A 14003-nucleotide genomic window follows, 5' to 3' on the forward strand; every position below is an offset into this window, starting at 1 on the left:
CGGCCTATTTTATTTAAATCTCACATTTTTTCATGTTAGGCTGTGCCTGTTGCTAGAATGGACACGTTTGTATGATCATAAGAGATGTGATAAATGGTACCCTCAAATATTTCAAGACAATTAACTCACACCCCTGGGTCCCGTTGCTTTAATAACTGTGTGGCTGCTACCATATAACACTATTACACAATTGATCTAAATGTATTATGACCCGCCTAGTTGACGTATACAGTGGTCGTGTGTATATATCTGTAGAGAGAGAGAGGGGGCGGGGTCGTGCGCGCCGCCGCTGAGCGAGCTTGACCCTGAGCATCTGCAAACACACGCAGCGGACATCACGTAGACTAATATCTCCGGTACACGGGACCTAATACTACACACGATGTCTAAGCCACTGACGGACCAAGAAAAGAGGAAGCAAATTTCCGTGCGAGGACTCGCCGGGGTTGAAAACGTCGCAGACCTCAAGACCAATTTTAATCGTCATCTACACTTTACTTTGGTGAAGGACCGTAATGTTTCAACCAAGCGCGATTATTACTTCGCCCTGGCGCACACGGTCCGTGACCATTTGGTGGGAAGATGGATCCGGACGCAGCAACATTACTACGAGAAAGACCCGAAAGTAAGTTCCGAATGCCGCATTTTCATGTGACAGTCCGGAGCCGCACGTACACCACTGACAGATGGGTAACGGGAGGAGGGGCAGGATTACAACCAGGGATACAATGTTGCGCATTTAGATCCACGACATTAAAAATATATTTATATGAAAGCATGTCAATCCCTGTTGCGGGTGTAGTTTTGTTATGTGCGTTATGCAGAAAGAATGGTCGCGGTCGTGGTTCGGTTGATGATGGCTGATCTTATTCTCCCCCAAGAATTACATAATCGCCATGTCTGATGTCAGAATCTCCCTTCATCCCCTTTAAATTCAAGATCCGACGAATGAATTAACACAAATGGAAGGGATTTTGTTATCTGCCCTTGACAAGGGTATCAACAGGTCAAATGGTTATTTTTAAACGTCGAGCTCAGTTTGGTTCGCTGACCAGACTGTCCAAAATAAGAATGAACGCAGCTTTACAATGTAGTGGAATTTGTTTTATGCATAATTTAAAACACCTCGGTGGTCACAATAAAATTAAATATCTCGGTTTGTATATTATTTGTTTTATTACGTCATTGTTTTTTGAGTTTATAAATCGCCTTTATAAAATGTGACATTTGCAACAGAAATAGAATGCTTTTACGTTTAAAATCGTTCAACAATGATGACGTCACAGTATCATTTGCATGCTGTTTTGTGATTGGTTTGCTCTAGAATTAATTACGTACTGCTTTTCATGAGTACACAGATGATTAATCAACACCTTACAATTAGGTTATATTTGTTAACATTAGTAAATACATTTGCCAACGCGAACTAACAATGAACAATACTTCTGCAGCATTTATTAATATCTTACTAAGCATTTACTAAAGAAAAAGTTAAACAAAAATAAATGTTAACCTTATTTAATGCACAGCGAACTACATTATGTTGCTGATGTGTTTATCGTTTACACTTTCCAGATGGCTGGAATCTTGTCAGAGCATGTAACCTTTAACTACTAATGCAGCTATTTATACATGCAGAACATGCCTGGGACACAGCACACATATGCTTGCACATTCTTCTGTCCTAGCCTTTGTTATCTTTTAAAGACAAAATACTTCAATGTTACAGGCTGCGAACTGGTAAGGTTTCAGTGATAGTCGTGATATTGTTTGACCACAGCCTCCATTCATTGATTATAGGTTTGCAGTGGTGTGGAGTAAGAACTCAGTTTGTATTTGTCAACTACTGTATATTTGTCACTAGGGGCTTTTATGGCTCTTAGTGCTCTAACATTAGTCTTCACCTTTATCTCATCTCTCTCTCTCTCTCTCTCTCTCTCCATGTTTGTCTAGCGTGTGTACTATCTCTCTCTGGAATTCTATATGGGACGGACCCTTCAAAACACCATGGTTAATTTAGCTTTGGAGAATGCCTGTGATGAAGCCATCTATCAGGTGAGATGAATGACAGAAGTGAATGCATTTAGCTTCTAGTATCCTCACAGTAAGAGGCGGCAATAAGATGCATAAAAAACCTTGTCCCTCTAGTGGCACCAAACAGAAATGCAATCTATTTGCTTGACTGGCCTGACCGGCCTAAACATGACAGCACTGGGTCAACCAATGGCGTTAAAGGAACAATTCACCCTACAATGACATTTTTGCCATAATTTACTCACCCTCATGCCGTCCTAGGTGTACATGTCTTACTGTCTTCTGGCGAACACATTTGGAGTAATAATAATCCAAATCCTACCTGTTCCTGGTTTTGAAATGCAAGTGGATGAAGTTTCCCACTCCAAAAAGCACATATATCCATCATAAAAGTAATCCACCAGCTTCAGGGTTCCATGTCTAAGGTTAATACATGTCTCATGTTGCGAAGCGATACATTTTTGAGCAAAAATAATTCATATTTTGAGCTAATTTAGTCACGTTTGGATGTAAACAAGATTATCACTGTTCTCACTCAAAATGGCCACATGCAGACTCAACAAATCTCATCTTTTGAATATCATTGGTTCTCACGTGTCTCGTGACCACAAGAAGCGTTGAGATACCGATGAGTACGGTACGATGATGTACAAGATATGCTAATTAGCACGTAACATCACCTTGCGCCATAGTGACGGGTAATAACAGATTATGACGGATTTTTTTCTGAGCCTGTCTGTCAAAATGATGGACAATGAGAAAGTTTGTCCTTAAGCATATTGTAAACACCACATAGACATATTAACAACATTAAAAACTTAATTTTCACCACAGGGGGACTTTAAGTATGGTTCAGGGCTATCTGTTTGCCATGATAGCAAAAGACAGAAGTCTTTATTTTTGTTTATTCTGTTGGTGCTAATGGAAATTACAGAAGGACACAAAAGAATACTGTATTTTAGTATTGTACATAACAGGGTAAATTCATGTTTCAGGTCATTTTAAAATACTTTTTAAGGTTACGTACTTCATTGAGTCCCTCCCTCCTGAATCTATTCTCTGTTTTCTCTCAGTTGGGTCTTGATATGGAGGAGCTTCAGGACATGGAAGAGGATGCTGGCCTGGGAAATGGAGGCCTTGGTCGATTGGCAGGTGGTCTAACTGGTCTGTTAGAATTAATGGCCAGTACAGATACATTAGATTGCCATTTTAATCCATTTTAATTGCTCCTCCGCAGCTTGCTTCCTTGACTCTATGGCAACCTTGGGACTTGCAGCTTATGGTTATGGAATCCGCTATGAGTTTGGAATCTTTAATCAGAAAATTGTTCAAGGCTGGCAGGTAGGAAACAGTTACAGTGTCTGTGTGTGTGTGTGTGTGTGTGTGTGTGTGTGTGTGTGTAACAACCTGCATCAAACACATAAACAGTATGTCACTAACATATCTTTCATTCTTACACGTGTATTTGTGTTTGCAGCAAATGCTGATTTATGTAATAAATGATTGACATAACCTGACAGGTGGAAGAGGCAGATGATTGGCTGCGCTATGGCAACCCTTGGGAAAAGGCTCGCCCTGAGTATATGCGTCCTGTGCATTTCTATGGTCGAGTGGAGCACCACCCTGATGGAGTCAAATGGGTGGACACACAGGTATGAGCAAAGAAAACAATGCATCTACTACACTGAAAAATTTTTTTTTTTCATATTATAAAAGACATTATTTAGTGAGATATTTACACAAGAGATATTAATATGTACCATAGATATGAAGAAAAACAAGCACAAAACAACCATTTTTCGAAATGAAACATTCACATTAGCAAAATGTATTTCTACAGCTAGATTTGTAATGTTACCCTGTTAAATCTCTCATTCTTTGGCTTGACAGGTTGTTCTTGCCCTCCCTTATGATACACCCGTCCCAGGATACAGAAACAACATTGTTAACACAATGAGGCTCTGGTCTGCCAAAGCTCCGTGTGAATTTCACCTCAAAGACTGTGAGTTCATTCAAAGGTCTTTTTGCCTATTAGTAATCATCAGCTATACTAAAAAAAGTGAACTTAATTTGTTTTCCTGGAAAATATTCAAACTCTCTCTATGTTTATTATATTTAAATGGAACATTCTGTCATCATTTACTCATGTTTGAGTTGTTCCAAATCTGTATAAATGTCTTTGTTCTGATGAACACAGATAAAGATATTTGGAAGAATGCTTGTAACCAAACAGTTCTTGGATATCTATATTTAATTTGTTCTGTTGAACACGAAAGAAGATATTTTGAAGAATTAGGAAAGCAAGCAATTCTGGGGCACTTTTGACTATGGTGGTCAATGAGGTAAAACAGTTTGGTTACAAGCATTCATCCAAAGAAATGTATAGTTTAGAACACCTAGAGAGTGAGTAATTCACGATTCATTCATTTTTTGGTGAACTATCCCTTTAAGACTGAGCTAAAAAAGGGTCTTATAAAAGATGATCATTACAGACTTTTTGTCCCCATGAACAGTTAACGTTGGTGGTTACATTCAGGCTGTACTGGACAAGAATCTGGCTGAGAACATCTCCCGTGTGCTTTACCCTAATGACAATGTGAGTCCACTTCTCTTCTGTACTAACATTAAACAGAATATTAAACAAAAGCAAAAATTAAAAAAATCATCCTGTGTGTGTGTGTCAGTTCTTTGAAGGCAAAGAGTTACGTCTTAAGCAGGAATATTTTGTGGTGGCTGCGACTCTTCAGGACATCGTCCGCAGATTCAAAGCATCAAAGTTTGGCTCGACTGAGGTGGTACGGATGGATCTGACCAAACTTCCAGATAAGGTAGGGCAGCGCTGATTTACTCTGAAGAATATGGCAGCAACCCATCAGAGCTTGTGTGGCCAATCTCCCCCCAAAAATAGTATGTAATAGGTGTGTATAATTCCTACATGACAAAGCTGTTACAGCCATCTTTTTATTTATCAGGTAGCTATTCAGTTGAATGACACCCATCCTGCAATGGCGATCCCTGAGCTGATGAGAATCCTGATGGATGATGAGAAATTGTCCTGGGAGACGGTGAGTGGAAATTCCTGTCATTTAACCTTCTAAAACATCAGAAATATCTAAATGGTATGTTTTATGCATTGTCTTTTTTTTTTTTTTAAACATGACATTTCAAGTCTCTCTGTCTTGTATTCTCTTCTTTATTCTTCCATTTTACAACATTTTGTGTTTTTTATTAGGCATGGGACATCACTGTGCGTACCTGTGCGTACACAAACCACACTGTCCTGCCAGAAGCTCTGGAGCGCTGGCCCGTCGACCTGTTCCAACACCTTCTGCCCCGCCACCTGGCTATCATCTATGAGATTAACCGGCGTCATATGGAGGTCTGGGAGTAATCATTCTCTCCATGATACATTTCAGTTGAACTTCATTTGAGGAAGGTTGGAGGTTAAAGATCCTTTCCACGTCCTTGCCGAATAGAGAATAATTTATGAGTGAGGTTATAAAAACCTCTCCTCCGCTCTGCATGAACCAACCTTCTGTGAATCTTAAAGGGATAGTTCGCCCCAAAATGAAAATTCTCTCATAATTTACTAAGCATCATACCATCACAGATGTATGTGACTTACAGTCAGTGTTGGGCAAGTTACTCTGAAAAAGTAATTAATTACTAGTTACTAATTACATATTCAATAGTATAATTAGATTACTTTACAAATTACTCTCTCCAACAAGTATTTCATTACTTATTACTAATTACTTTCTATATCCTATATGAACCTTGATTTGTTAAGTGATTCAAAGAAAGACATGAAACGGCTCTTTTCATTCATTCAAATAAATAATATAAAACTACATAAAGTAGTATTATTAACTAATACTATTATTAACCAAAGTATTACAAATGTGAGAATTATACATTAAAGCACGGATTTTAAAGTTAGACTTTGAATTTTGATGTCCATTCCTTGCACACACACATATATTACATTAAGTATTTAGTTTAATTACATCAGAAGTAACTGTAATTAAATTACAGAAAAAATTAAAGTAATCCCTTACTTTACCTCTTCAAGGGGAAAGTAATTAAATTACAGTAACTAATTACTTAGTAACTAGTTACACCCAACACTGCTTACAGTACGTATCTAAACACAAATTTTTGAATAAAAAGCAATCATGTTATCTTTATATGGGACTCAAAATGGTGAAGCTCCAAAAGCACATACAGCCATCATAAAAGTAATCCAAATGACTCCAGTGAGATGACTTCTTCGTAAAGTTTGTAAGTTTTTATATAATACATTTTTTCTTATTTAGCAAAATGTGTGCCTCCATATTCGGTGAACTATACCTTTAAATGAAGTAAACAACTTCCCATGTACTTTGTTTTTCTTACCCTTACATCTTGTGTCACATCTTTCTTAGCGTATCGCTGCACTCTACCCTGCTGATTTTGACCGTTTGAGACGCATGTCTTTGATTGAAGAGGGAGGTCAGAAGAAGATCAACATGGCTCATCTCTGCATCGTTGGCTCTCACGCAGTTAATGGAGTGGCTCAAATCCACTCCAACATCATCAAAGACACTGTGTATGTCTCCTCACATTTCCATACAGTTATATACAGTATTTGTGCATATGTCCAAATATAGGGTTTATAATAAGAGACATAATAACAAAAGTTAACATCACAGATATCACCATCTGACACTATCGTAGCCCTAGTGAGGTATCAAAGATCAAGACTGATATGGTGGTGTTTATTTTATAAACAGTTTTAAGGACTTCTATGAGGTGGACCCACAGAAGTTCCAGAACAAGACTAATGGCATCACACCCCGTCGCTGGCTTGTCATGTGTAACCCTGGACTGGCTGAAGTCATCGCTGAGGTATAGAAGATTGTATTAAAGTTGTTACGTCTACAGTAATAGGACATATCACATTATTTATTATGACTCTCTGGAATACTTCATTCTGATTTGTCATAACATTCCGATTCCCACATAAGAGAATGATAACATACTGCTTAGACTAGTACTTAGAAATAAATGAAATATAAACCTATTAATAAAACAAACATTTTAGTATGTTTATTAATATTAACAAACATCAATATATATAAGATTCTCCCGAATATTTGTTATTTTGTTATTTTCTTTAAATGGGTATTCAAAAAAGCAGACCACAACTTAAGTGTTTTTATTTTGTGTTGTGGTGCATTGTTGTTTTTGTTAGAGAATCGGTGAGGACTACATCCGTGACCTGAGTCAGCTGAAGAACCTCCTGAAGTTTTTAGATGATGACGCGTTAATTCGAGACATCGCAAAAGTCAAACAGGTGAAATATGAAATGGATATAATCCATGTTTCATTTTATATGAGCGAGCTGAGAATCTCATTTTATATTGCTTTGGCATTTTCAGGAGAATAAGATGAAATTTGCTGTGCAACTGGAAGAGCAATATAAAGTGAAGATAAACCCCAACTCAATGTTTGACGTACACGTGAAAAGGATCCATGAATACAAAAGACAACTGTTGAACTGTCTTCACATCATCGCTCTCTACAACCGTGAGTAAAAATATCCTTTTGTTTCTTGTGAACCAGATAGTTTTATTCGTAGCTTCAGAAGCATTCCATACAAAGATAGGACAAGAAATTATATCTGCTATAAAATCAGCTTTTGTTTTTCTTCATCAGGCATCAAAAAGGAGCCAAACAAGGCCTGGACTCCAAGGACAATTATGATTGGAGGAAAGGTGAGGTGGATTTACTGACCAATCAGATCACATTGATACTGAACATGACATGGTACAACATCCCAATAACTCTGCTATAGACTATATTTCTAACAATGACAAGATCACAGAAGACATATTCTGATAAATCTGTCGATCATACCATAAGTTGCTTTTAAATCAAGTGTCTTCCAAATGTATATACGTAAACATGGTTAAATGATGTCTTCAAGGCTGCCCCCGGATATCACACAGCTAAAATGATCATCAAACTGATCACAGCAATTGGAGAAGTGGTAAATAATGATAGTGTCGTGGGAGATCGTCTGAAAGTCATCTTCCTTGAAAACTACAAGGTCACGCTGGCTGAGAAAGGTATGATATGTTATTATCTATTCAACTTGTCTGTCTTCTCATTCATTCGATTAATTGATTTTTGCTTCTTTCTTTCTCTCTCTCTCTCATCTTTTACAGTCATCCCTGCGGCTGACCTGTCCGAGCAGATCTCCACTGCAGGAACAGAAGCATCTGGAACTGGTAACATGAAGTTCATGCTGAATGGAGCTCTTACCATTGGAACCATGGATGGGGCTAATGTGGAGATGGCAGAAGAAGCAGGAGAAGAGAACCTCTTCATCTTTGGCATGAGAGTGGAGGATGTTGATGCTCTGGATAAGAAAGGGTGAATTATAGATTTTGCAAAAATTTAATATAAGTCTACTGTTACATTTTTTTGTAATATATTTTTTATATTCATTGTAAGTTTATCTTAGTTTTATTTAAGGCATATTTAAGGTTAAGTAGACAAAAAAGTACAATTGTAAATTGTCAGTGTGTTATCATACTGAAGTAAAAGGAAATTTGATCAAGTGCTGCTTAACTTAGTTAATATTGGGTCGTTTCTAGATATGATGCCATGGAGTATTATAACCGAATTCCAGAGCTGAAGCAAGTAATGGATCAGATCTCTTCAGGATTCTTCAGCCCTGAAGAGCCTGACCAGTTTAAAGACATTGTCAACATGCTGATGCATCATGACAGGTAAGAAAAACTGAGAATTGTTTGTTTCTCTTATCTTTTTGTTTTTCTTTCTTACACAATCATAGTTTTAATACTAATCATATTCTTTATCAATTTTGTGCGGTTTCAGGTTCAAGGTGTTTGCTGACTATGAGGACTACATTAAATGTCAGGACAAAGTCAGTGCTCTTTATAAGGTGTGTACGAAAAACCTCTTTATATTTTCTTTAAAATGATGACTAATGTTCTGTGGAAACAGCAAATTGGGGCAGGACGTATAGAAGTGCTTCCTTTTTTTATAAATAACCAAATATCTTTTAGTTTACTTAACAATATTCTCACGTAGCCACTTTCATTGGTCAAGGCCTGCCCAAGAGGCCATATGACTGACAGCTAAAGCAACCAATCGCGTTTCGTTTTTTGCCGCGTCATCATGTTTAGAGGCATGGAAATGTCCCCGCAGTAACAGACCATTCACGAACGTGTCAAAAGTTAACCCAGATAGCACAGGTACATCTGTAAGATGTCTGCTAAAGATATGGAGATTTGGAAAACATCTGCTGTCTAAAAACATCTGCTAAACATCTTAGAAAGAGCTGTTGTACATCCATTCTAAATCATACACATCTTACAGACATCTTCTAGAGGTCTATATGACATCTGACAGCAGACGTCTCAGCAGATGAGCAAACAGCATCTGCCAGATGTCTTGCAGATGATAATGCAGATCAAATAGATGTCTGCCAGATGTATGTGTGCTATCAGGGAAAGGTCCAGTCAGTGAAATCTAGCGGCAAGGTTGTGAATTGCAACCAACCGCTCATTCCACCCCTCCATTTCGAAACACTATGACGGCTGATAGAACATGGCGAATTACATGCAAGGGGACCCGCGGTGTATGTAGATAGAAATAGCTCATTCTAAGGTGATAAAAACATAAGGTTTCATTGTGTAAGCTCTTTATACACCTCTGAAGGCATAGCTATGCATATTATATTGCATTTCTGTCAATAGATCCTCCAAAAAATTACACACTGGACCTTTAACAGCAACAACAATGTTTCTGAGTTTATGCCGTGAACCTTGCATACTTTTAAGAATTAAGCATTTAGTCGATTGTGACGAATTCTTATTGCAACCGATGTAAACACGACAGCTTAAGGGCTGGGTGTACTTGACTTACCGCGTCCGTGTCCGTCTCGTGCACAAACGTGTCTGCACAGCTTCTTGAGCATACTAAACCACGGATAAGCACGGATGGACGAGTTTGGGGCGATTCACATTTCACGTCTAAAACCGCGTGGAAAACGCAAGCCGCGCCGCTTTCTTTAGTCAAATGACACATTATTTTGGACTATTTTTTAGAGAGGAAAGAATACATTTAGCAATGAATACATTATGCATTTGCTAAGTTTATTTAATGTTTTTAATATGGATGTTCTATCAGTTACAGAGCTAATGTAAATATGAAAAAATTGCTTTACACAAAACAGAAACACAACAATCTAGGAACTGACTGCCCTTTCAGAAACTTGTCTATGCATTATTCCCAAACAGAACACTAAGGAATGGACCAAGAAGGTCATCCACAACATTGCTGGTTGTGGCAAATTCTCCAGTGACCGCACCATCAGCCAGTATGCCCGTGAGATCTGGGGCATGGAGCCCAGCCTGGAGAAAATCGCTGCACCCGATGACACCCATTAAGTCGTTTTAAAAAGTTTATCGTTGTAGCTGTTCTCGCATTCAATTTATTTACCATTGTGAAGATGTATACAAGTAAATGCTATAAGAGGTTAGTCTCTCTTACCATCAGACAGCCAGAATACCTCACACGACTTCTCTCTTTCCCTCCTCTAGCGACGAGCCGTCTTTGCATCTAGCTTTGTGGCATGTTTATGTACTTTATATGTTGGTGTAAGAATGCTACTTTTTCTGTGTTGTATTATGAAGAGCTATTATGTATTTGTCTTTAAACGTTGTCTGTCAGTTCACACTGTGAGGTCAAAGGCCAGAGCAAAAACTCTTATATAGATTTTGACACACATTTGAGCATGACTGTTACAGATACAAATTGTGAACATTTGGGAGTGATGTTTCTTGAATATTTGTTTGAATTGGGTTTTAGAAAAGCAGACTGATTTATAAAGAATAAATTTGGCTGACAGGCAGTCTATGCATCAAATAAGCAGTCTGCACATTGAGGATTTCAGATTTGGTATAAAAGTATTACAGTTTTACTGTTTCTGTTAAGAACACCTGCTCTGATTTTTTCTTTTAGGCCTTCTGACCTTTATAACTACAAAAAGCTGCCTTAAACAAGTACTGTTTTATACTGTGTATGTTTAGGTCTGTTCGTCTCTAGTTTGCTTGATGATTATGTCATATACATCCACCTGCAGAGCTCTTCCAATTAGCTCTTTAGGAATGATCTGTCACCTCTGACCTCGTAAAGCGTCGCTCAGTGTACTTATACTACTGTGAGGCTGTGTTTGAGATATTATGATGGGTGCACTGCTGAGATAACTGATATAGCAGAACTAATATAACACTGACGTTTGACACTGAAAGTATGATAGTTCTATATTCTTAGAGAATAGGAAACTGAGATTTAACAAAAATGTAAGTGCAATGCGTAATTTAAAGCAACTTTCTGGTTTCTGGGCCTGTGCAGATTTGAAGGCTGCCACCATCCCTTCAGCGTAACAATCTGGTGGAGGTCTTTGTTTTATCTGAATGTTTTTCCTGTGTTGTTGATGACAAGCAACGCACATTAAATAGTCTTGTCGAAACCCAAGAGTGACAAAATAAGAAAATAAACAATGAAAGAACCATTTTCTGCCTGTTGTTTATGCTTTTTTCAAGAATGTTTTCAATTGCTTGTCTACTGACACTGACTCTATTGGCCTAAACTCCCCAAAAGATGTTTCTAACAGTGGGTAACTGTAAATAGATTCAACTTTAGCTGCTTCAAATGAAATGCAGCTAGATATTTTAAGTTAGTTAAACCAATGTAAAATGCAAGTGTCGCAAGATTTAGATTTTTTTATTTACTACTACAGCCATGCATTTACTACTACAACCCACTCGAAGCCATGCAGAGAGGAGTCTTCGGAGGGGCTTGGCATTTTGCAGGCATGTATCTACATTTGATTTTAGAAATTAAGCACCTCTATGAGCCGTAGGTTAAACTTTTTTTTTTTACATTTTGCATGTATGCATGCATGTATAAACTTGGATCCTTACTTTACCAGGTGCCGCTGCCAACCATCGTAAAAGACCTAGATACAGCATGGGACTGGGTGCAGAGTCACAGAGACCTGTTACGTGGTGAGGTGAAAAAGCCTGCCTTTTTGGGGATGAAGAGAGATGAACAACAAAAGGCGCTCTGGAAAGTCCTCGGGGGTCAATTCTCAGCGGAGAAGGATGACTTTATGTTTATGTTTTACTTTCGAGAAGACATGGCAACATTTTTGTCTTACTGTGTTGATGAACATGGTCTAAAAGTCAATGCCATGTTTAACAATTAACAATTTCAGAACACAAATGAAGGAGTAGATGACTGAGGTAGTTAATGAGTGGAAAAATGGAAGGAGTTCAATAAATAAACTGAATTAATGAATAAATGCATTCTGTTTCTTAAATGCATCTATTTGTTAAAAGTTTGCTCACATATGTAGAACTATTAAATTGTACATATCTAATAATAAATTAGAAGCATATCTGTATTTCCCAAATAGTATATAACAAATTTAAACTATTCAGTTCAATTTAATTGTTTATCTTTATTTATTTTAATAAGCTTAATTTGTGCCACATACTAACCTTGGCATGTTTTACTAAAAATATATCGAGAATCACTGTTTAAAAACTACTTCCGGTACTGATCAAGTATAGTGACATCGCGAGAGGGGGGAGTTTTAGTTGCGCTACACAGAATTAATCAATTAAATGATGCCTCACTAAATCAATACATTGAACTATAGAGTACATAATACATTTAAGCTTTTCTTTATTCAGTATTTATCGGAATCAATACATTAAACAATAGAGTACATAATACATTTAAGCTTTTCTTTTTCAGTATTTATCATGTAAGGAGTTGTTTGTTGATGTCTGTGTTTGTTAAGGATGTCTGTTGTCGTCCAGGCAACAGTCGTCACTTCCGTTTCGCGTCAGTGTGTCCCGATCTGCATACTCTTTAGCTCTGCAATCAAAAATACTAAACTATTAGGGCATAGAATAGTAGGCGAATTGGGACGCAGCAAATGGGTTTCGCAACTCCGTTGAAACGTTGTCATGACACTGGCCCTGTCATGACACTGGCCCTGTCCCAAATGTCGCACTCCGGGCTTGAGGACCTCCTCTGAGTCCACACTTTGTGACGTCAGGAAGTGCAGACCTATAGGGCACTAGGCACGAGTCCATAAGGGTACATGGGAGTGCATTTTGGGTCAGACTTGAGGTCATCACACCGGAAAAAGCAAGCGGTGCTTTCTAATCACTCTCGCGGTACTTTGTTGTCATTCGCTGATCAGTCTGCGCAGCGCCGCGTGAAGTCGACCACTTGTTGTCCCATTGTTGTTATTTGGGACTGGAGTTGCCGGTTTTTATTGTTCTGTATTTCATATGTTTGTATTTCATATGTTGATATGCCACCCGAGCATTATGCAATAGATACTTATGTTTGTAATACATTCATTTGTCATGACGTCATGAATGTATATTTATTAATTTGTTTACACTATACTTAATGTGCATAATGTGTTCTTAATATGCAGTGGCGTAACTTTGTTTTGAAAAGTGGTGGGGACAAAGACGACACAAACAATACTTTAATAAATTGTTTCTGTAGAACTCGTTGGGAACATTCACGGACGTCACAAGCGCGAAACATGTAGGTGACTCCTCTAGAAAACAGTATAAAAACTGCGCCGCGTCAGTGATGTAACGTTAGTGCGAAAGACGCTTGACAAGTAATATTGACACTGCCGTGAAGCAGGTTCGAATCCGCCGATTTCACTAATCTAAATTTTCACATCACATATCAGATCTGCTTCCATTTGTTTTTAAACTATATCATGTTTTCATCAATATATAATTTAAAGCATGTTGTGCTTTATTATATGTAATAATGGCTGTTGCCGTACGTAATTAAACGTATTAATTCGTGATGAAACAAAAAACTACTGAAACGAATGTGTGTTTTCCCCA

The 14003-nt window shown here is 37.9% G+C and overlaps 1 protein-coding gene across 1 annotated transcript; it reads left to right on the forward strand.

The window, feature by feature from the left end:
* The first annotated feature begins 256 nt into the window (after positions 1–256).
* On the forward strand, positions 257–11625 carry pygmb (phosphorylase, glycogen, muscle b). Its single transcript, XM_057342956.1, has 20 exons — positions 257–625; positions 1954–2055; positions 3108–3186; positions 3272–3375; positions 3555–3686; positions 3925–4036; positions 4548–4630; positions 4719–4862; positions 5007–5099; positions 5267–5413; positions 6459–6622; positions 6807–6921; positions 7268–7369; positions 7455–7602; positions 7732–7790; positions 8003–8144; positions 8244–8451; positions 8676–8810; positions 8920–8986; positions 10347–11625. The coding sequence occupies exons 1-20, from the start codon at positions 383–385 to the stop codon at positions 10494–10496; spliced, it is 2529 nt and encodes an 842-aa protein (XP_057198939.1). The 5' UTR covers positions 257–382; the 3' UTR covers positions 10497–11625.
* The last annotated feature ends 2378 nt before the right edge of the window (positions 11626–14003 follow it).

This window comes from Triplophysa rosa, linkage group LG1, assembly GCF_024868665.1.
Source record: "Triplophysa rosa linkage group LG1, Trosa_1v2, whole genome shotgun sequence".
NCBI lineage: Eukaryota > Metazoa > Chordata > Actinopteri > Cypriniformes > Nemacheilidae > Triplophysa > Triplophysa rosa.

Bases quoted from the DNA above. Each gene is read 5' to 3' on its own strand.
- pygmb (XM_057342956.1), top strand. From the start codon at position 383: ATGTCTAAGCCACTGACGGACCAAGAAAAGAGGAAGCAAATTTCCGTG. The intron at 6,623-6,806 runs GTATGTCTCCTC...TTTTATAAACAG, and splicing joins AACATCATCAAAGACACTGT to TTTTAAGGACTTCTATGAGG. The intron at 8,145-8,243 runs GTATGATATGTT...CATCTTTTACAG, and splicing joins GGTCACGCTGGCTGAGAAAG to TCATCCCTGCGGCTGACCTG.